Source organism: Mauremys reevesii, linkage group 12, assembly GCF_016161935.1.
Source record: "Mauremys reevesii isolate NIE-2019 linkage group 12, ASM1616193v1, whole genome shotgun sequence".
Taxonomy (NCBI): Eukaryota; Metazoa; Chordata; order Testudines; family Geoemydidae; genus Mauremys; species Mauremys reevesii.
Genome location: NC_052634.1, coordinates 2,325,813 through 2,348,050, shown reverse-complemented (window position 1 = coordinate 2,348,050; position 22,238 = coordinate 2,325,813). Strand labels below are relative to the sequence as shown.

The following is a 22,238-nucleotide window of genomic DNA, read 5'->3' as shown; positions in this document are numbered from 1 at the left end:
TTAATGAACTGAGGTCAAATGTGGGGAGGAAACAGTCCTCTTAAAGCTGTGTGGAGCAAGGAGGGAATATCTGTGTGTGTGAGGATTTTAAAAGCAACACTCTGCTTTTTAAACAAACATACTTACAGTCAATGAGCACTGCTACAGACTAAGGAAAAATACCGGTTTGCCTACAGATCCACCTACTAGAGCGGAACCAGGATGCTGTCCACAAACAGAAGAAAAGGGAAACCCCAACAGAGCACTCTCATCACTGGTTAGGACTGAATGTAGCCACAGCAGCTGTGAGAAGGGGTCTTAGGAAAGCCATTTTTATTATCTGAATCAGCTAGAAGCTGTTAGCCACTGCAGTGGAAGCCCTGCAATAGGCTAGGAGGAGGAACTCCGAGATGGACTAGTTGTGGTATATTCTAGCTCTATTTCCAGAGAGCACTAGAACCAGAAGGGGACATAATATCTGTACAATAACCGGTTTTTGCCCTCAGAAGGAGGAAGAGGTTGACGGGCATTGTTGTTAAGCGATGGCCTTACAGATGAGATCCTCTTCTGAAAGTGGCTCCCAGGAAGGCCCTGGTGTTTACCAAGTGTTGCAACCCCTGGGTGAACTTTCTGACTGCAAGCAAAGAGAAGCCTGTGATGCATGTAGGCTCGGATTGTCAGAGGACCCACGGGGGTTAGAGCTTAGTTCCCAAGGCCATTTGGACAATCCCAGCCAGGATGGTTTCCCCAAAAATCTCAGCTTGGACATGGTTGTAGTTCTGGTTACTTGCCATTGAGGTTTGCTGCAGCTTGTGGTGGAGATTATGGACTTTTTTTTTTTTTTTTTTTGGTTAACAGTTGGGTGGGGAGGAGCTTGTTCAAGTTCTGCCTTTAACATTGCCAAAAACTTCCGACTCTCACCCTTTGAGAAGATACACTGGAGAAAACCCCTCCATGGGAAGAAGAAAGCTAGGCAGCGAGGCAGAAACAACATTTGCAGGCTTAAGAAAGTGCTTTCTGTTCACCTGCAAATGAGACTAGCAGCACTCCCAACTTCCAGTCATTGTTACTGCATTTTACTTAATGGCAGTTACTTAACAGTATTGCACTTACCAATATTCAACCATAAAAAGAACACAAAGCCACATACAAAAGCCCATTACAGAATCAAAGGACTGGAAAGTACCTCAAGAGGTCATCTAGTCCAGTCCCCTGCACTCATGGCAGGATTAAGTATTATCTAGACCATCCTTGTCAGGTGTTTGTCTAACCTGTTCTTAAATATCTCCAACAATGGAGATTCCACAACCTCCCTAAGCAATTTATTCCAGTGCTTAACCACCCTGACAGTTAGGAAGTTTTTCCTAATGTCCAACTTAAACCTCCCTTGCTGCAATTTAAGCCCATCGCTCCTTGTCCTATTTTCAGGAGTTAAGAACAATAATTTTTCCTCCCTCCTCCTTGTAACAACCTTTTATGTACTTGAAAACTGTATCTTGTCCCCTCTCAGTCGTCTCTTTTCCAGACTAAACACACCTGATTTTTTCAATCTTCCCTCATTAATCATTTTTGTTGCTCTTCTCTGGACTGTCTCCAATTTGTCCACATCTTTCCTCAAATGTGGCACCCAGAACTGGACAATACCCCAGTTGAGGTCCAATCAGCACTGAGTAGAGCAGAAGAATTACTTCTCTTGTCTTGCTTACAACATTCCTCCTAATACATCCCAGAATGATGTTCGGTTTTTTGCAGTGTTACACTGTTGACTCATATTAACTTGTGATCCACTATGACCCCCAGATCCCTTTCCGCAGTACTCTTTCCTAGGCAGTCATTTCCCATTTTGTATGTGTGCAACTAATTGTTCCTTCCTAAGTGGCGCACTTTGCATTTGTCCTTATTTCGTCCTATTTACTTCAGACCATTTCTCCAGTTTGTCCAGATCATTTTGAATTATAATCCTTATCCTCCAAAGCACTTGCAACCCCTCCCAGCTTGGTAGCATCCACAAACATTATCAGTGCACTCTCTATGCCATTATCTAAATCACTGATGAAGATATTGAACAGAACTGGACCCAGAACTGATCCCTGCGGGACCCCACTCGTTATGCCCTTCGAGCATGACTGTGAACCACTGATAACTACTCTCTGGGAATGGTTTTCCAATCAGTTTTGCACCCACCTTATAGTAGCTCCATCTAGGTTGCATTTCCCTAGTTAGTTTATGAGAAGGTCATACGAGACAGTATTGAAAGCTTTACTAAAGTCAAGATTTACCACATCTACCACTTCCCCCCCATCCACAAGGCTTGTTACCTTGTCAAAGAAAGCTATCAGGTTGATTTGACAAGATTTGTTCTTGACAAATCCAGGCTGACTGTTACTTATCACCTAATCATCTTCTAGATGTTTGCAAATTGATTGCTTAATTATTTGCTCCATTATCTTTTCGGGTATATTCAGCTTATAGAGCAACAGGAGCTCACTAGGAAGTTCACACTGGCAGGAACTGGGGATTTTCCCATTACCCTCCAATGAGTGATTTGCAAGTTCCTGTGAAACTGCAGAAGCTGGAGATTGCTTTGCATATTATGCCAAAGATCAGACATAATACACTTGGACAACACTAACTATCTCACAGCACACTACTTCCCACAGAGCTACACATGCAACGCAAAAGGAACTACACAAATCACCCCTTTGCTTCCTTTTTATCTTGTATACTTTGAGAGGCAGCGTAGCCTGGTACTCAGAACAGGGGACTGGGAAACAGGATTTCTAGATTCTATTTCCAGCTCTGCCAGTGACGCTGTGTCTCTGGATAGGTCACTTCAGCTTTCTGTGCCTCAGTCCCAGTCTGTGAAATGAATAAAGAACAGACCTACCACATGGGGGCTTGTGAAGCCCTTTGAAACACTCAGCTGAGGGGAGCTATAGAAGTAATATCATCATCTGCCTCACAGGGAAGAGGTTTTTAACTTAGAGATTGTTAAAGGGCTTGGAAGTAAGGTTCTGCTTATCTTTCATCCTGTCTGTACAGTTCTATGTATTTCTCAAGTATTCGTTCGGGGGGGTCCTGCAAGAAAAAAAAAGATCAGCTGCTACCACTTTTTGTTCTTGACCTAACAGAATCACCGGTGTCAAATTATAATTGATGGGATCTAGGGACAAAACTAAATACTTGGAAAATCCTGTACTGTAAATCAGCTTTTCCAGGCTGTTCTTCAAATCACTACCAAGTTTCCCTGCCAAGTAAAACAACACTACCACATGGGTGGGAACTATCTTCTAGAGACCATTCTGGGAGCAGAGATTGGGAAGGAGAATAGTTTCCAGCTTCCTTAGGTTAAAAAAGTTTCCACAATTTTCAAACATTCACATAACTTGTCAGCATGTTCATATGGACATTTCTTCAGGGAATCCAGACGCATTTCAGATTCTGCCAAAGTTATTTCTGAAGAGTTTTTTTTTAAAAAGAATTGTACATGCAGGAATTTTTCCCACTCATCATAAAAGAGAAGGCCTAAAATTATTTGTAAGTGTATTTGCATATAGCAGACATAAGAATATACATCAATCATAAAAAAGGCTATGATTTTGTCATGCATTTTTAGTTAATTTCATGGCAGAGGTGCAGGGGGACCCTCTAGTCATGGAAAGACCGTCACCCAGAGGAGTGTTGGAACATGAGCCCAGCCCTGCAGCAGCACCTCTGGCTCCCTGCTCCAAGCATTGTGACCCATGCAGGTTTGGGCTGTTCACCTTTCCGTCTCCATCTCGCATGCCACTGTATGCTCTAAGAATATCTTAATTGTAAACAGTGATAAGCAAAAAGACTAGGAACAACATATTTGTAAAGAAAGTTTAATTCCTTTGCCAGACTTGTGACCAAAATACTGCGATTTAAACCTAGAAAATGTACATCTCGAGATGCTGGCTCACTAAAAAAAAGTTTCTAAACTTGGTAAATCAGGTCAGTATTAAAATTGCTCCCAGACTGAGTAGTTCTGTGCCAAGTCACAGCCTGAAGTAAGTTTCAGTCAAGTTATAAATCCTTCTAAAAGGCGTTCTATAATTAAAATGCTGACAAACCTTTCACTATTTCAGCCCTGCCAGGTACTACAATATGGATATTCACCTAACCATTGAAAAGGAAAATGCACACACACATTATAGAGGGGAAAAATAAATACACAGGGAGGCAGAGAAAGGAATCATTCACACTGGACATCAATCATATGTGCCACCACCGGAGCAGCTGTTAGCATTACACTCCGGCCACTGGGCTAGGAGAGAAAGATGAAACTGAGGTGCTCTCCATGGATGCCTATTTATCAGGACAGCATGGAGCTCTTTCCACAGCTTTGGCATTTGCTGGGATCCATGCATCAATGGAATTAAATGGGTTGCTATTAACCATCCCAAAGGGAAAACCTGTATGGTGAGGTGACCAAATGGATACAAGACCTGCCTTTGTTTTGAGCAGACATTCACATGTATCTAAGTGACATTAAGGACTAGCTGGTGTATCCTGAGCTAAGCCCAGAGAGTTTAGGCAGTATACTGACCTCAGCCTCTCTGGTAGCAAGTCTGTGGAGCTGGACAGATCAGACATTTTCATACTGGGAAGCAATACAGACATGAAGGTTTGTGCGACAACAGTTTAGAGAGTGCCTGAAACGTGGGTGTTACTGGAAGGCACGCTAGCTGAAAAATATCCACCCATTCCACCAGGACTTACTGACGCATGCCAGAACAACAGAGGCTCCTATCATTGTGCAAAGAGCCCGTTGCTGGAAACGTGTATGTGGCCTTGTTGGATCGTCTTCAGCTTTCCACTCCATTCTTGATATACTGCTAAGGGAGACACTACTGTGGTGATTTTCTCTCTTCAACACGAAGAGAACGGAATTGACCAAAATCTCTTTATTTTCTCTCACCTCTCTACCCCTAAACTTTGCCTTTATTTTTCCACACTCCCTGCCTGTCGTTCACCCTGCCCCACTTCTGAGAAACCCTAACCTGAGAACAGGACTCAGCCTCGAGGTCAGCCTCTAGTTGCGTCTCGCACCTTGGAAAGGGGATTGGAACACCATAGCTTTTGGAACACCAGGACTGCCTGCAGAGTAAAAGCCCAGTCTTTAGCAGCATGAAGGGGGATATAAATCAACACTCTATAATTTATCAGAGCGGTAGCCGTGTTAGTCTGTATGCATAAAAACAACAAGGAGTCCGGTGGCACCTTAAAGACTAACAGACTAAGGTGTCACCGGACTCCTCATTACTCTATAATTTGTCATTTGCTAGCTTTGGGCCACACAGAAATCTTAAGTTTCCTTTAACTGCACTGTGCTTCCTTCTTTCTGAATAGCTTAAACAGTGAGTGCCTCCATTTAACAGCGGTTGCCTTACTCCCCCTCTGCTAGCCCCCAGCTCACCTGCTATTTTGATGTTAAGGTTAGCATCCAGCAGCAGATTCTCTGCCTTCAAGTCTCTGTGAACTATGTTACAACAGTGACAAAAGTGGACAGCAGCTACAATCTGCTTGAACTTTCTCCGAGCTTCTTTCTCAGCCATCCGTCCATGGGCTACCAGGTGATCTGTAGGGGACCAAGAATAGAACAAATGGTTATTGGCACAGGGAAGACAGGCAGGAAATGGGCACCTGGTGTACTGCTAACAAGAAATGTAGAGGGATAAAAAATAAAATGAGCGGTATTTCTCCGTGACATAATCTCCCTCCATTAAGAAGTACAAGCTTCAGTCCAATTAATGCTTAGGTTACTGGAGAGTGCTAAAACTCACTGAGAATAGAAGAGCATTTTTCAGTTACAAGGGGCATGTTTTCATGGGGACTAAGGACTAACTCCTGCACTTTCACACACACAGTCATCAGAGGAGGAAAGGAAGAAACCACCCAGCAAGGGGTTGGGCCTACACTGGGGTCCTCCTGACTCAAAGGGTGCAAGACTGGGAGTTATGTTAGGGCTAATAAATGTCACTATGACAATTACTCATGCTGTCTGCAAGCCAAGAGAAGTGTCATAAGACTGGAGGCTGGTCTACATTTAGCGAATAACTACACTCAGCTGTACAAGTAAAGATACATTTTGGAAGTATTAAGCCTTCTGCGCAAGGCTCAATCCAATCTCTATTTGAGTCCAAGATACCATCTAACGTGTGTGGGGGGTAGACTGGCAGAGTATCCCACATCTCCCTACAGAACCATCTGGTGCTGGCCAGCGTCAAAAACAGGATCCTGAACTGCATGGCCCTTAGGAATTGCCAGAGTGGATCAGACCCATGTTCCTACAATATAAAGGCTCATATTTTATCAACAGGATTCTCGTGACTAAACCAGGGGTAGGCACCCTATGGCACGTGTGCCGAAGGTGGCACGCGAGCTGATTTTCAGTGGCACTCACACTGGCCGGGTCCTGGCCACTGGTCTAGGGAGCTCTGCATTTTAATTTAATTTTAAATGAAGCTTCTGAAACATTTTAAAAACCTTATTTACTTTACATACAATAGTTTAGTTATATATTATAGACTTCTAGAAAGAGACCTTCTAAAAACGTTAAAATGTATTACTGGCACGTGAAACCTTAAATTAGAGTGAATAAATGAAGACTCGGCACACCACTTCTGAAAGGTTGCTGATCCCTCGACTAAACCCTACAACACAGAGGAAGAATAGGAGTACAACTCCCTAATGTATGCCCAGATGTATTTCATTTCTACAATAATTACTGAAGTGAGGAACACTTTTAAATTTGTATCCAGGAATTTGCCACCCTGTGCCTTCAATGCTTCCTCAAATTTCTAGGTGTTTGCTGTTTTAATAAGTGACATTCACGTTTTTATGTATCTGCACAAGTGTCATGGAGTGAGACTTTCTGCATAACTAATTCATCATTGCAAAAGTCAGGTAAATACTGCTCCTGGAGAAAGTCTGGCTACTTCGACATTTTGTTGGAATAGGACCTTAAAAAAAATTAAGAATTTCATTTCAATGTCACATCTGCTGAAGCTGGGCTTGTTGTTGGAGATGTCCTGTCTAAATACTGACCCAATTTGACCCTCCTTTGCTGATAAGATCAGAATGGGAGGTGGCATGACTGCAAGCCAAGATAAATCAATACACTTTACATTTAAACACCTTGACAAGGATAAAGCTTTAAAAAGACAGGATTCATCCCAAGAGGAATTGTGTCAAATTACTTGGCTCTCAGTTTTGGAGAGAGAATTTCAACTGGCAGAAATACAAACCCCAGTCCACAGGTCTAGCCAAGTACCCTGATGCTTCTCCGCAAGTGTGCACCAGGGCAGGAAAGGTGGACAACGAGATGGGGAAAGCAGCTAGATTATTGTAGGCAACTGAGACTGTCAAGGGGAAGCATCTCTCAAGAGCCTAAGGAGAGATTTCCTTGAGGCTGCGCCAAGCAAAGTAGCATTCAAAATCTACCTCTCCTATTTAATTACAGCAGCAGTTCTCAGTCTGTGACCCATGGATCATTCAACGTCCACAGAGCACTTGGAGACAGTCTGAACAACGGGCAGGTTATACTATAGTGGCTCCACCTTCTTGCTTCTATCTTCTACTACAGGCATTCCATGCTCATCTAGGTAATTGAGGAGACAGAGAGGAAACAAGAGCCAGAGCCTCCATCAGAAACTTTAGAAAAAACAAAGCAGTTTCCTAATATTTCTTTGCTCTGTAAGGAACCACCCTAAGTGTTGCATGATTTGCAAATGGGGTAGGAGGAATTTCCCACAAGGGGACCACACTGAAAAAGCATGAGGAATCCTGGTTTAAGGCACACTAATCAAATATCCCAATATTTACAAGTTGTCATGTTTCCCTTACAAGTGGGAAGAGCAACTCCATAGACAACCCTATACCATTATCCTAACTTGGGCCCGTTCTCTATCTACAATAGCATGCATCAGGAACAGCTACACATCAGGAACAGCATCCGACGAAGTGGGTGTTCACCCACGAAAGCTCAAGCTCCAAAACGTCTGTTAGTCTATAAGGTGCCACAGGACTCTTTGCTGCTTTTACAGCTACACAATAGTGCATTTGTTTCATGTGTTTCAGAGATCCTCATCAGATTTAAAAAGCTGGAACATAACTACTGCTTGAGATATGAAAAAGCTACTGTAAATTAATAACGCTAAGTGGGCATACAGTTCATGGGACCTACTGAAAACAAGCTACTGCGTCAACTTCTGAGACATTTGGAGCGTTCATTCACTAGCTTTAAGTTGTGACTTTCTTGTTCAAAGCAAGAAGAAAAGAAGTTAAGGACATGCCCATTATCCTTCATCTCCTCCAGGTTAGCTACACAGCACTGTGCACCATAGTGGGGCTAAAAATCAAGTTATGGAACAGATTAACCAAGCACCAAACAAAACGCATGGGTACTTTTCCTTCTTCCTCCTGTCTCTATATACTTCAGAGAACATATAATTGCTAGCGCCCAGACACCTTGAGAAGGAGTTCAGAAAGACAGTGTGATAGGCTACAGGAATGCTCTCCAACCCCCCACTCCCATGAGGATGGATGCCAGCATCACACAGTCTTTGAAAGCAGACAGAAATCACTGACCCCTTGTAATGATGCTTTATGAATGTACTCTGCCAGGAAATGTAACAAATGAAGGCTTGACATCACATCCTCCCACATTTCCAGAGGCCATTTTAAGTGAACTGCAAAAGGCCCCCAAGTCCAAGGCCTGTTTGCTTTAATATATTTTACTTCATTAACTGCATTAATTAGAGAGCTTGAAAGAGAAGTCCATTCTGGAGAATAAATACAAACCACTTCTGAAGGTTTCCCATCAGGCGGCTGCTTTGCCAAACCACCCATTAATTAAAATACCAGAGACAGAATTGTCTTGCAATAAATACTAATTACAAAGATACATCAAAGCACTTCTACTTGCTTCTGATGAAGAGTAATTCATTTCTTTGAGGCCTGATTTCTAATGCAGTTGGACAGAGTCTGATTAATTTTCCCCCAAAAACTTGCCATTTAAGTTTTATTTATTCCTACAGCCATGTATGTAGTAAGCACATCTGCAGCTAGTCTTGGAAGGGGATACATCCCCTATTATGATGTGACCCTTCAAACATTTCCTACCAAGTGCACTGCCTATTACCGCAAGTAGTCCCAACAGATCCCATTAAGCACTAAGCTTTACCGTAGGTTCTTTACTCATGTGAGTTGTCACATTGACAAATGGAGCCTGGTTCAATGTAAACACTCCCATAGATTTCAACAGGCTATGGATCATGTCCCAAGCAAATCAAATCACTCATGTGCTTCAGTCTTTGCAGGATTGGAAACATCATTTGCAAATGTAGTAAACACACCTGATAACGCAAAACTCCCGATTCTGGTCTCTCAACACTGAAAATTCACATGTGCATTTTAAAAGGGTTCTCAAGCATCAGTACTGAAGGCAAGAAATCAAACTAACTATTCAATAAGGACTATTTCTGGAAGGTTCCCATGAGCATATTATGCTCTATCCAGATTCAAATACCAATGAGGATGAAAACATGCAAGAATAGAAACTGTACTTCGGTCATCGTTAAAACCACATTTCACAATCTAGAAAGCAATTGCCATTTCAGGACTTCGGTTTGTACAGATTTCAGCTCTTCTATTCAGGTTCTAAGAAATTTAATCAATCAATCTTAACTATGTCAATCAGATACCACCACTTACAAACAGACTGGAGAGACGACATGACTTGTAATTTAAGACCATAGTTTGTTTATTAACAGAAACAGATTTTGGGACGGAGTTTGGGATTGCATAAGAGGCAATCTCCTGTCACCCCACACTCAGGTCAGCTTCTGCTATGACAACTGCCATTTTTACCATTTGTTTTTCAGCTTCCTTAGGCATCATTTCTTAGAACTCTACCCTAACATTCAGATTTACACACACATTTTGGTTTAATAAACACTTCAGAGTTTGATTCTTAAATGAAACTCTCTCAGACCCATCTGCACATAGGACTGTCTCCTCTTTCAGCTCGTACTGCTTCATTAGACTGCAAAAATTCCTTTAAGCTTAGATGTGAAATTTCACTTCCATGGAGAAAGCCAGAGTGGAGGCCCGTCCCTGAGCTTTGCACGTAGGCACTGCATTTGCAGAAATGCTGACATTTCTGTATAGGCTCTAGAAGGATAAAAACAATGAAGCTACAGAATACTTCACATACCACTGAAGGCAACTGTATTCTGAAATTAACCATTACCAGCTTAGTCTGCAGAACATCTCTTGTGCAAGGCAGGTCACACATGGCCTGAACGTTGAACTGGGGGCCTAGCCACCTTAGTCCTAAGTGCATCAAATCCAGAAGCACAGGCTCTTGCTGCTGAGTCCCAGGCATTCAATGTGATCCTCAAGTGTTATCTTCTGACCAGAAAGCCCTATGTGACTCCACTTCAAGTTCTTTTCTAAAAGGATCAGTCACTGTCCTCCATAGATCTAACATCAAGAGACCAATCCTGCTCCTGCTGACTTAAACAGAAACAGGATCAGGCCCAATGGGAAAAGGCATAAGGCACAGGACTGGTATTCAGCAGATTACATTCCTGGTTCAACAATACACTCCTTGCGCGTGACCTAGGCAAGTGGCTTCCCTATCTGTAAAAAGAGGATAATACCGATCTATCACATGGAGGACATGTGACACTTTAATAAAGCCTTCAGGGTACTTGTGATTAAAAGGTCTTAGAGCCTGACATTCTAGCCAACCCCCTTTCCATGACTGGCACGTCAGGAGCATCATCTTACATTTGTATAATGGTAGCACCTAAAGCTCAGGGTTCACTTGTGCTAGATGATGCACACAGTGAGAGAGAGTTTCTGCCATACTATCCACCTATTTTACGTCAATGAATAAGATGACAATGGATAAGGGCACTGGACCCAGGAAGTTTGGGTTTTAGCCCTGGTTCTGCCGATGACATGCTGAGAGACCTGGGAAAGTCACTTCTCTCTGTGTGCCTCAGTTTCCCTATTTGTAGAGTGGGGATAACGATACTTCCCCAAGCTACAGAAGGTGCTGTGCAGATCTACTGATGACAAGCCCTATATAAAAGAGCTAGGTATTAATAATAAATATTTGAAGAAAAGAATCTTGTGAGTTATTTTAAGTACATCTCAACTTCATTTTTGTAATTGAGGGTTGCAGAGTATTTTTGTTGTTGTTAAGTATCAGAGGGGTAGTCATGTTAGTCTGGATCTGTAAAAAGCAACAAAGAGTCCTGTGGCACCTTACAGACTAACAGAAGTATTGAAGCATAAGCTTTCGTGGGTGAATACCCACTATTCACCCACGAAAGCTCATGCTCCAATACTTCTGTTAGTCTGTAAGGTGTCACAGGACTCTGTCGCTTTTTGTTGTTGTTGTTATAAATAATAATAAATAATAATAATTGGAGATATACCAATCTCCTAGAACTGGAAGGGACCTCGAAAGGTCATCGAGTCCAGCCCCCTGCCTTCACTAGCAGGACCAATGTTAATTAATGTTAATGTTAATAAGTAAATAACTGAAACGGAAACATGCGTTTAGCCTATTTTCTGTTTGACCTCGCAGATAAAGGAATGCTGTCAAGATAGGTGGAACAAAAACGTGACCTACCTTTAACAGGTACATGTATTTGTTCACACTGTCAAACTGCCAGCTTGTGTGCATATGGAACGTGTATGGGGCACAGAACACAATAACGTGCTCTGCAGTGCTCTGACCCTACAACAAACCACAAGCAGCTCTCCAGCGTTCCTGCTCACTGTTGTGCCTGGCTGCGTTTATTCTTGAAATGAATGATCACATCAATCTCAGCTGAGTCAAAGACCTCGTTTACATGTGGGCCATTTGGAGGGCTTCTCAGCACACACTGAGCCTGTCTAATGAAGGCTCAAGTAGACAAGTCCAGCAGCTCTGGCTGAGGCTAGGCAGGACTACAGCTCAGAAGAGCTAACAAGGGACAAAAACAGCTAAGCTTTTGAATTTTAACATTCTTGAATACTGACACCCTTCACCGCCACACCCATTTACAGATATTATCATCCCTTTTCCAGTTCAAGAATTGAATCCTATACTCACTTTGTGTAAAATGTTACATTTTGAAAAACTTCTGAAAATCTATTTAGACTTCAAAAATCACTTCAAGTCACTTTACATACAGAAAAGCCTACAGTATGCAGAAATGTATAATGCAATACCTCACATATGATACAACTGAAATGATCCTTATACAGAGCAAGGTTTCTCTTTCTTGACATTTTCTGAACACAGAACATTATGCACTTTCCCCCCTTATTTGGGGGTTCAGTGCAATGGTTTTACTTTAAAACTTAGCTTGTACAGCCACAGATACTCAGAGAGCATTAAACGAGCAACCAAAACTCTCACAACACAGACATTTAGCACAGAGGGGATCTCCCTGGTGTTCCATAACAGTAGATAATGGGATTATTGATGAGGCTGTTCCACCAATGCACCCTGCACCCTGCTGTGATTTTTGCCATGTTGTGTGGATGGAAAAATATTCTACTCCTACAGTTGTAGGAAGGGAAGCATAGTTCTTGAGATCATGTTAGGACTGCAAGCATACAGCCTATTCCAAGCCTGTTTACCCACATATTTTGGCTAGATTACCAACGGAAATTAAAAGTCACTTTAAAAACACTGAATAAGTTAAACCTTTCCCCTTCTCCAAAAACACCTTAGTCTTTTTATAGTAGCTGCACTGTAAATGAATAGTAGGGAGTTATCACTACAGCTGTTGTGAGAAGGAAGACTCCTCCAAAGACATTCACAGTAAATCTAGTGACTCCAAAAACAGTAGATACTTGAATGAAAGGAAACCTGGTAAGCAAATTTTACCTACAAAAAGATCTGTCTTATACCTTCTGATTTCCAACCTTAGAATGACCCAAAGCACAGAACATAAATGGATTTGAAGGCAGCCCGCAGTACACGTAGACTATTTCTCTTGACAAAACCAAGATGCGAGATTCTCGTCAGTGTTGTAGATGCTAATGATTGCAAGGAAAGATTATTTTCCAAATGGGCTTCTGTTTGGTTCCATGCCCACCCCCAATCAATTGCTTCCCATGTTAGAACAAAATGTCTCACTGGCTACTTTGTCTCACAGGAAACTTTGCTGGGATTCCGGCTTCACTCTCAGATATAAAGTTGGGAGTTAATGGACCTTGTGTGTAGTTTGAAAACTGTCAGAACCTACTAGATAGAGGTAGACATTGACATTTACCTTCTAGTACATAACTGATAACTGGATTCATCTGCTCACAGCCACACATGAGGATATAGTACAGGGCAATGTACTGTAAATTAGCAATTCTAATTATCTGAATTTACTACAGCATAAAATATTTTAGAAAACAATTAGATTTTCGCTTTCTATTAATGTACAGGGCTATTTTTGTACCCAACAGAATTCTTCCAAGTCTGCATATGAGTTTGCTAGTACGTACACAGTTCTGGATAAGAGGGAAATACTTGGATTATATCTTCCAAATTCAACAGGAGGAAGGGGGTAAAGAGATATTTTACCTCTTTGCAGTGACCCACAAAAAAGCAAAGCCTCCCACTGTGTGGGCGTGAAGCGCACACACAATACTGCTACTTTGTAGGAGGTGATAATTACAGCAAAGAGTAAGCTGAACTTCACAAATTAGCAGAATTATGGGGTATCCGACAGTATTAATACATAATTAATGGCAACTTATGTTTCGAGCAGGGGTTCTTAACCCTTTTTTGAATCATGTCCCACCTTTGCATTTTTTGTTTTTTAAACTTGGAGTTTGCCACCCACCCTAATAATAGTGAGAAGGCTAATGCCACCTAGCGTTGCTAATACGTTTGTATAGCAGAGGCCAGACAGATTGCCTAAATCAAAATGTACGTCAAGTGATACTATAAAAAACACACCTAATCTGTCACTCAGAGTCTCAATGCCACTCACTCAAGTTTGACCCGGCAAGCTGTCCATCATGAACTAGAAAGCTCGTTGTGCCCCCAGCCAAATTTCAAAACCGCTGCTTTGGAGAGACAGCAGAAGGCTCAGCAAAGTTAGGTTTTCAGACAATCTACACTTGTTGATTATCAGTTATAACTTGTTGCCTACTTAAATTGCCCCTTCCTTGGAGAAGCAGGAGTCAAAGGAGCAGTGGAGGATAATGGGAGAAGTAATGGATGTAGTTTCTTCCATTAATAATTACTGAGTCATTAGCTATTAATTACAAAGGCACTGAGAAAATGTCACTATGTTAGACATTTTATTAAAGGCGCTTTTTAGGCTACCAGAACTGTTACCAGCAATTTATCGTTCAAGTCTCTGGTTATGTACGCAAAAATTTTTGGTTTGCTTTCTCTAAAGGAGGTAGTATTGTCTAGACTAGCAGAGCAGGGACCACGCACAGACCAGAGCATTGTCTCAGTCAACAGCCCAAGGACACATAGTGATTTATTCAATATCTCTGTGCCTCAGCTTCTTCATCTGTAGGCAGCAAGTAATACTCGCCTACATCCCAGGAGTCCTACAAGGACTTTGAGATCCTTGAATAACACGTACTATAGAGGTGCCAAGTATTGCTCTACTTGCTGCTGAGAACTGAAACATCTGCCTTCCCTCTCCAACATGTACCAGAATAGCAAGGAAGCTGCTCAGACACAGCAGATATTGCTTACCACACATTATAGCCCTTCCCCATAAGACGTGAGTTCAAATAGGAGCATTTTCCTGGGATCCAGGTAAAAGGAACAACATTTAGGATAAAATGTGAAAAGAATTTTATAGCACTTAGCAGATTTCAGCTCCCAGGAGGTGCTTTTGTGCTGGCATAACTTAGACTTAACTTTTCAGATGAAGTTTGTAATTTTGCCACAATGACTTTGCTGTGACTTGGTGAATCTCAGATTGATTAAGAGCTTTGTCCTTTGTTACACCCCAACATCTCCTCCAGCAAAGTCAGAGCCTTTTCTTATTTTCAAGGCAAACACGAATGTTGGCGTTGAAGGAGACATAATAATCTCAGTATTGACTGAACAGGAATAAGTCAGAGAAGACTAAATAAAGAGCGAACTCTTTGGCTTTAGCAGATGTGTCTCTAGGTTTCGCTCCACACCGAGATCAGAACAATATTACCTAGAACTGGGTTTAAACAAAGTTGTTAGTGTGATTTTCAGGCCTGTTTTCCTGACCAAAGTGAATGAGGATTTTTTCCTGAGACTCATGTTAGATAAACTGATACAGACCAACGTTGCAAAATACTGACTCCGTTACCTGGGGCAAAGAACTTTGACATGTGAGTAAAATACCATCAGATTTTTCATTAGTCATCATTGTAAAAAAAACATTTTGTGATTTTAAGACAGTTATATAATATGGTTTTCAGACAAACACTGGTCAAGAAAACCCAACTAGAACACTGCTAGCAAAAAACTGAGTTTTAAAATGGATGCTTCTAGGCTCTAGATTGCAGGGCTAATGGGTCATAAAAAAATATCAGAAATCTCAGAGAAATCATATGATTTGAAGTATAAAAGACTGCAGAGCTGCAAGATGGCCCGTCAGCTTAGAGGTCACTAATATCAAACACCACCGCAGCTGCAGCCAAGAATCTCACATTACAGCTTGCCAGGAAGTGAAGTTTTTAGCACCTCTTTAAAAGGCAGCTCTGAAACCACTACGCAATATATTTAATCCCAAGTGTCAGCATGCAGATGAAGAAAAATGGAACTGCCTCTAAGAACGAACCTCTCCATCCCTCTGAGAAAACACGGAGACGATGCATTTTTAAATGGTATGGTTTATTTTTCCTTTAAGTTAAATGATTTTATTCTTTATTCCTTTGTCAATGGAAGTTTCCAGGGCTGAAGGACAGGAGATATGAGGCAGCTATTTTCAGCTTACTGTAGTTGACCAAGTACAATATCTGATTAAAGAATGCAATAAACGTACTTACCAAATATTTCCCCTCCGCTAGCATACTCTGTCACCAGATAAATCATCCTCTCCGTCTCCATAACCTGGACACACAAGGATACAAAGTGACAGCTAAGGAGACTGCTCAGTGCAAAAGGATATGAAGCTAATTGGAATTTTCTTTTGTTACTTGTAACTTTGACACAAACCGCTTTCAGCAAATTAAAAAGAAGTGGATTGCAATGCTTTAGAGAGCAATGGTGGGGAGGGGGAAAGAAGAATGATTATTAAAGGGGCTATTTTAAACACTACTTCAATCCTTCTGCGTCCCACCCACAAAATAGTCAGTTGCTAGTCCCCACTTGTTTCAAGAACCTCAGAGACTTCTCTGGGCTGCCAAGACTGAAAAGTTCACCTTCGGATTATTCATTCATCACTCTGAAACACTCAAATAACTAGGGACACTTTTTTTCTAAAGGAGGGACTACCTGCAGAATTAGTAAGTGACTTTCAAATGACTCAAGATCTATCAATCATAAAAGCTCGAGGTTGGCTCTAGGGACCCTTCACATTTAAGCAAGAAGATAATGCCAATCGTTCTAAAAGCCTTCCAGGGCTGTGGGTGGGCATGGAGCTCTCCAACAAATGAAGGCCAGTTACAGTATCAAGGCTAGTTCTCCCATTTTCAGCAAGCCAATTAAATGCCAAAATTAGTCCCAGGGAAAGGTGACTTGCTCTAGTAGCCATAGAATAGATGACCAGGCCACTGTACATTTCTCTATGGACCCATCATGGTAACATCACTCCGGCCGATGGGAGCTGGCCGAGGTAGCTGCCCTGGTGATACCAGACTATGCCAAAACAAGCCGAGGGTGCGGGAAAGGATTTCAGCCCCAAAATAACATGTTTTAAATAGTAAAAGGTCAAGAAATTGGCCTATCAACACTAAGAGCATGAATACTAAGAAGATTCCAAATCTAAACGTTTTTAGCTATTCATGCTCAGGGCTCAAAACACTCACCCACCTGAACGTGGAGTAGACAGAGCAGAGCGGCTGGAGCTCCGTGCTCCTTCCCATGAGGGAAGGGGCAAGTCTGGGAGCAGATGGGCACAGGGGCATTGATCCTTTCAGAGGAGGGACGTGTAGAAGAAGAGAACAAAGCAGCCTGGAGCTACTGCTGCTCTTTTAGGCCAGGAGAAGGAAAGCCAGGGAGAAAAGTGGCTGGAGCAGTTGCATTTTTGCTCAGGATGGAGGACAAGGGTCAGGGAGTAAGGCAGCCCAGGTGCCACTACTGGTTTAACTGGAGGGAATGGATCTTCTAGCAGCAAGCTTCAAAGTGTGCCCACGAGTGCATATGGGTGACTCCACGTGGGTAAGCTGGTGGATGTAGGTAAAAGTAAGAGTTTGAGGGGATACATTAAAAAATTATAGAGTACTTCTCTGTTCTGATTTCCCTCTCCTTCCTTCCTTCCATTTCCCCACAAATCCAAGAGAATTTTAGTATTAATGCATTTGCACAAAAGAGAGGGGGAGATCTCCGGGGAAGTAGAAGGAAGGAGAGGGAAATAAGCATGTGAAGGGAAAGAGGGAGCATTACACTCAAAGCATTGTAGCAAGATCCAAAGGAGGGATTTTCAAAAGCATTTGACAGATTTAGGAGTACAAATCCCATCGACATGGAACGTGTACGCCTAAGTCACGGTCGTACTTCCCCCAGGATTGATAAGAAAGCATGGAAAGACGCCCAACTGGAACAGTTGGCCTAAGAAAGGCCAGAGACAGAAAAGCTACTTTTCAAATGTTTATTAAATAGGAAGTTGGCTGACAATGCACAATTACACACAACACATTGATCTTTTACTATTTTAAATTGCATAGCAGTGGCTTTGGCAACAGTAGCTTTTATGGGCACAGCAGCACAGTTTTTCCATCATGGCTTCAAGGACTAGTCCTTGGGCAAGCTGGTCTCTGGGAAATTTTCCAAGCCTCAATTATGCTATTAATTTTACACATTGCTTGAAACTTGGACAACAAAAATTACAGGAGTCAGTTTGATTTTCCAGTTCTCAATGTTGAAACAGTTGGACTGCAAACCCTTCAGGTGAGCTTGGTTTAACATCCATGTTTCTGGAGGATTTTTAAAGTCATGAAAACATTTTGATTGCATTTAACTTTTCTACAAAGTCTAAATAGTCAGCCACATTTGAGATGACAGTTGCTCTCATGCTGAGAGAGACAGTAAGCACATTGGCTCTTGTTAAGGGTTTGGGCTTGAAACATGCAACCTTCAGATTAAAAAAAAGATGTCCAATCTGGACAATTGCAGCTCTTTAACCAGCAGGTTTTGTTTCTTTTCTCAGAAAAGCTAATAAATGAGTGTAGCAGAGACAGACCCTTCGATTCAGAATGTGCCATCCAGCTTTACTCAATTGTCATGTGATGTGGTTAACAGTTACCACTTAACAGTTACTCCACATATGTGCAAACAAAACATATGGGTGTTTTTTACATCTTTCTGTTTCCAAGCAAACCTGGTCTCTTACATTTTTTCAGGTACTGGAGACACCTTCTCCTCTTGCATTTATTGGTTTTGAGTGTTACAAACCTAAAGAAATGTGTGATTCAGATCTTTAAGGAATGGCTGGGGAGGAAAGGCTTTAATGACAAGAGAGCTTTGATTTCAGGTGTTTTATAACAACCATGCACCATTTCAAAAATCAGAATAAAACTTCTGTGGAAAGCACGCTATAGGACAGCCAGCTGAAAACCACCACACAGAGGATGCTGTGTTCTAACCCTGGCGGAGCTGAGACATGGCTGCCATCTCTCAGCGTATTCTGTCTAGGGCTTTATATTGCATAAAATAGGTTGACAAGAGCTTTTGGCTCAAAAAAGCGTTACAGGCACCGGCTCTTCCAGAGACAATACTGCCTGTGCATTGTCACCCTGTACAACTCTTCAAATGGCTGTCACAGGCATCTCACACATGGCTCTTTGGCCAAGGTATCAAGTCATTAACCTTTTCCACCCGAGATTCTCAGTTTTAGTTCCTCTGAGTCTAAATAGCCACTGACTGCAGTGAGACATGAACTAGAAGCAGCTTTGCCTCAAGCAGACAGCAGCTGTTGCTAGGGAAGGGCAGTCTCTACCGGTGTCCTCTCTTCTTGGCAAACATACAGAACCCCCCATTAAATCACAGGGGAAATTAGCCACTAAATATTGCAACTGATACCCCAAATGTTCAAACTGTGTTGCCAGCCGGCAGAGACAAACAGACACCACAGCAGACTTTTGGTTCTAATGCATCTCTAGCAAGCCAGTCCGTTCTCAGGCTAAACTTAACGCACGCCCAGCCTGAGAAGACAACAGCATTTTCCCCACTTCATGATCCAGCTCTCAGGAATGGCAGACAGAGAAATTTGACAGTACTGGCCATTGGCTCACGCAGAAGCTGTCTCTGCTTTCCAATTTAATCCATTGTTTTTAAAGCAGGAAATAAAGGGATCCTACTTGTTAATTCTATTTCTGCATCTTCAGCTCAGCAGATTGTAGCTGAACGGCAGTTTCGCTTCAGCCTGTCACCCAACAGGCAATATTGGCAGGATACAGGGAAGGCAGTCCTTTTCCACGTCACTAATGGCCTGGTCAAGGAGATCCAGGACCAGGACCTTTTACAAGACAGGGAGGGATAGCTCAGTGGTTTGAGCATTGGCCTGCTAAACACAGGGCTGTGAGTTCAATCCTTGAGGGGGCCATTTAGGGATTTGGGGATTGGTCCTGCTTTGAGCAGGGGGTTGGACTAGATGATCTCCTGAGGTCCCTTCCAACCCTAATAATCTATGATTCTATGATTTAAAGTTTCTCCAAGGGTTTAGTCCCCAATTAGTTCTGCATTCACTTCACTCGTGTGCCACATCACTTCTGGCCTCCACAAAGGGTCTGGATCCCCTCTGCTGTCCTACTTGACCCTTTCGTGAGATTGGCATCGCCAAAGCAGTCTGTACAAACCCACACCATTACTCACCCCACACTGCACGCAGCGGGGACCTTTCCCTGGTGCTTTTTGCCAAGTAAGGAAAGCCAGAAAAGCTGGAGAAAAAACTGTAACAAAATACTGGAGTGATGCTACCACCGTTACTTCCAGTGATCATCTTCCAGTGAGGACAACACAGCTAGTCTAAACTGGGAAACTGAAAGGCACACAATAGCCATAAACAAATGGAAACTGGCTGCGCTCAAAGGACATTTGATCTTCCAGTAAAACAGAGGACTAGCTACTGAAACACTTTTGGGGGGGCGGGTGGGCACGGGTTGTTGTATTTTGTAACCCTGAAAATAGATTTTTTTCCCATATGTTACTCTATTGAAAGTACAGAAACAGCCCTATACGTGATAGCACTGCACAGGGTAAGCCTGTGGCGCACACAGCCCGCACCGGGAGGGAAAAGCCCATTGCACAATGCTCATACCTGATATAATCTGATGATATGCGGGTGGCAGAGCATCTTCATAATCTGAACTTCTCTAAAAATCTTCTTGAGGTTCTCTTCATCCAGCTGTGTCTTGTCAATGATCTTTATAGCAACCTGGCAAAGAAAGAAATGGGTCACTTAGTGACTATTCAGAATTAATTATTTGTACCACGTAGTGTCTAGGAGCCTTCATCGAGGACCAGGCCCCCTGGTGCTAGGCGCACACACACAACACACACATGGTCTCTGTGCCAAAGAGCTCACAGTTTAAGAATTGTCTACCTGATTCAGGAAAACTCTCCCACGTTAGTACAGACTACGCTCCATCAACATGCAGGAGAGGTATTTCATTTTCTGATCGTCAATGAGGAAAAAGAACATATGCCACTGAAGTGTGCAATGCTGATCTTGGGGTTTCATGTTTTCCCCTCTTCCTATAGTATCTGAATGCTCACCCTAGCATCAGTGACTAGTTAGAAAAGCAGCTTCCTGGAATCCAGGACTGAGTCCCCAGAAATTCCCAGCTGCCATTTTTTCAGTTTACAAGTCAAAAGATGACTTCCAGCTTGCCGCCACCGCATCTCAATTAATATTCAAGCAGCAAGTGCCGATGAAAGGTGCCTAACTCAGCCTGAACACTGAAATCCTGTGTGTCAACAGAACAGGAACTGCACAGGCAGTGACAGTGCAAGACACACACACACACTTCACCCACCAACAACTTTCAGTCACCGCAGATCTGGACTGGACTAGAACCAGGGGTGTGCATCATTACCAAATCCCTGAGCCGTAACGGGGGTAAGGAGGGAGGAGAGAGAAGAAAATTTAAGGCACCTATAAAAATAGGTTTAATCTTATCTGGGACCACAAACACCTACAGTGTCTTAATCACACAGTTATGACAGAGTGTCACTACAAGGCAAAGTTAAGTTTGTTGGGGTGCCCTAATTGTGTATTTCCATATCTAAGCATGTTTGATTTCTTTGATGTTGACCTTTAACAGTGAATTTCCTATGTTTATAATGCTTGGTTTTAGGATAATTACAACATCCCTGCAATATGTTTGACCCTAAATTACTGATATTTACTCTCATCCTTAACATAAAATTTTGCCTGGGAATGATAATTCAGAAGGGAAGGTGCAAACTACAGTCTTTACACTCCCAAGCAGTAGGATTCTTTTAATTAATGTTATGAATGACACCTCAGTATAGAAGTGGGAGAGGTTTCAAAGGGGTAGTAAGTCAGTGAGAAAACTGAGGAATCAGCAAGCTGTCAGCTTTGATCAAAGAAAAGTTGAGAACAGATGACTGGCAGGGTCAAGCCAGCAAAACTTTTCCACCTGCAGTAAAACATAGCCAAGAAGTTCAGCGTGGCAGAGAAAAATCACTGGTACCTTCCAATGCCCATCATCAGAAACCATGGGACTGGGATGTAAAATGGGGGTGGGGGAGAGAAGGCTTATTTAATTTTAAAAAGCCTCAGCAGACAACAAAAAAGCCTTCCTTAATCTCAGTGTTTTCCCAAAAAGATTATTAATTCATGATCAACTGAAGCATCGGTCGGAAACCCACACAGAAGGAAACTGACAGCAGTGACATTTACTTTGTGCTCTAGTTTTGCATAACAAAATGCTACCCTCTTATATGTGGACTAGTGAACATCAGCACCAACTGGATGGTTTGTAAAAATCCCACTATGGCAGGTGGCCAGTTAGTTAAGTGTTTGGACATTTAATTGTTCAGGCAAGATACTTATTCATGAAGCGCAACCTACAGTTTTTGATGTTTCTTATTTAGCAAA

General features: G+C 42.3%; 1 protein-coding gene across 4 annotated transcripts in view; it reads right to left on the bottom strand.

The window, feature by feature from the left end:
• The window catches only part of SIK3 (SIK family kinase 3), a 144,175-nt gene that overhangs the window by 41,434 nt on the left and 80,503 nt on the right, over positions 1-22,238 (bottom strand). For all 4 annotated transcript variants that reach the window (XM_039496220.1, XM_039496219.1, XM_039496221.1 and 1 more), the window contains exons 2-4: positions 20,433-20,549; positions 16,003-16,066; positions 5,420-5,581 (exon numbers count right to left, since the gene is read on the bottom strand). In XM_039496220.1, coding sequence (XP_039352154.1) covers positions 5,420-5,581; positions 16,003-16,066; positions 20,433-20,549 — 343 coding nt within the window. The remainder of the gene's footprint in view (positions 1-5,419; positions 5,582-16,002; positions 16,067-20,432; positions 20,550-22,238) is intronic.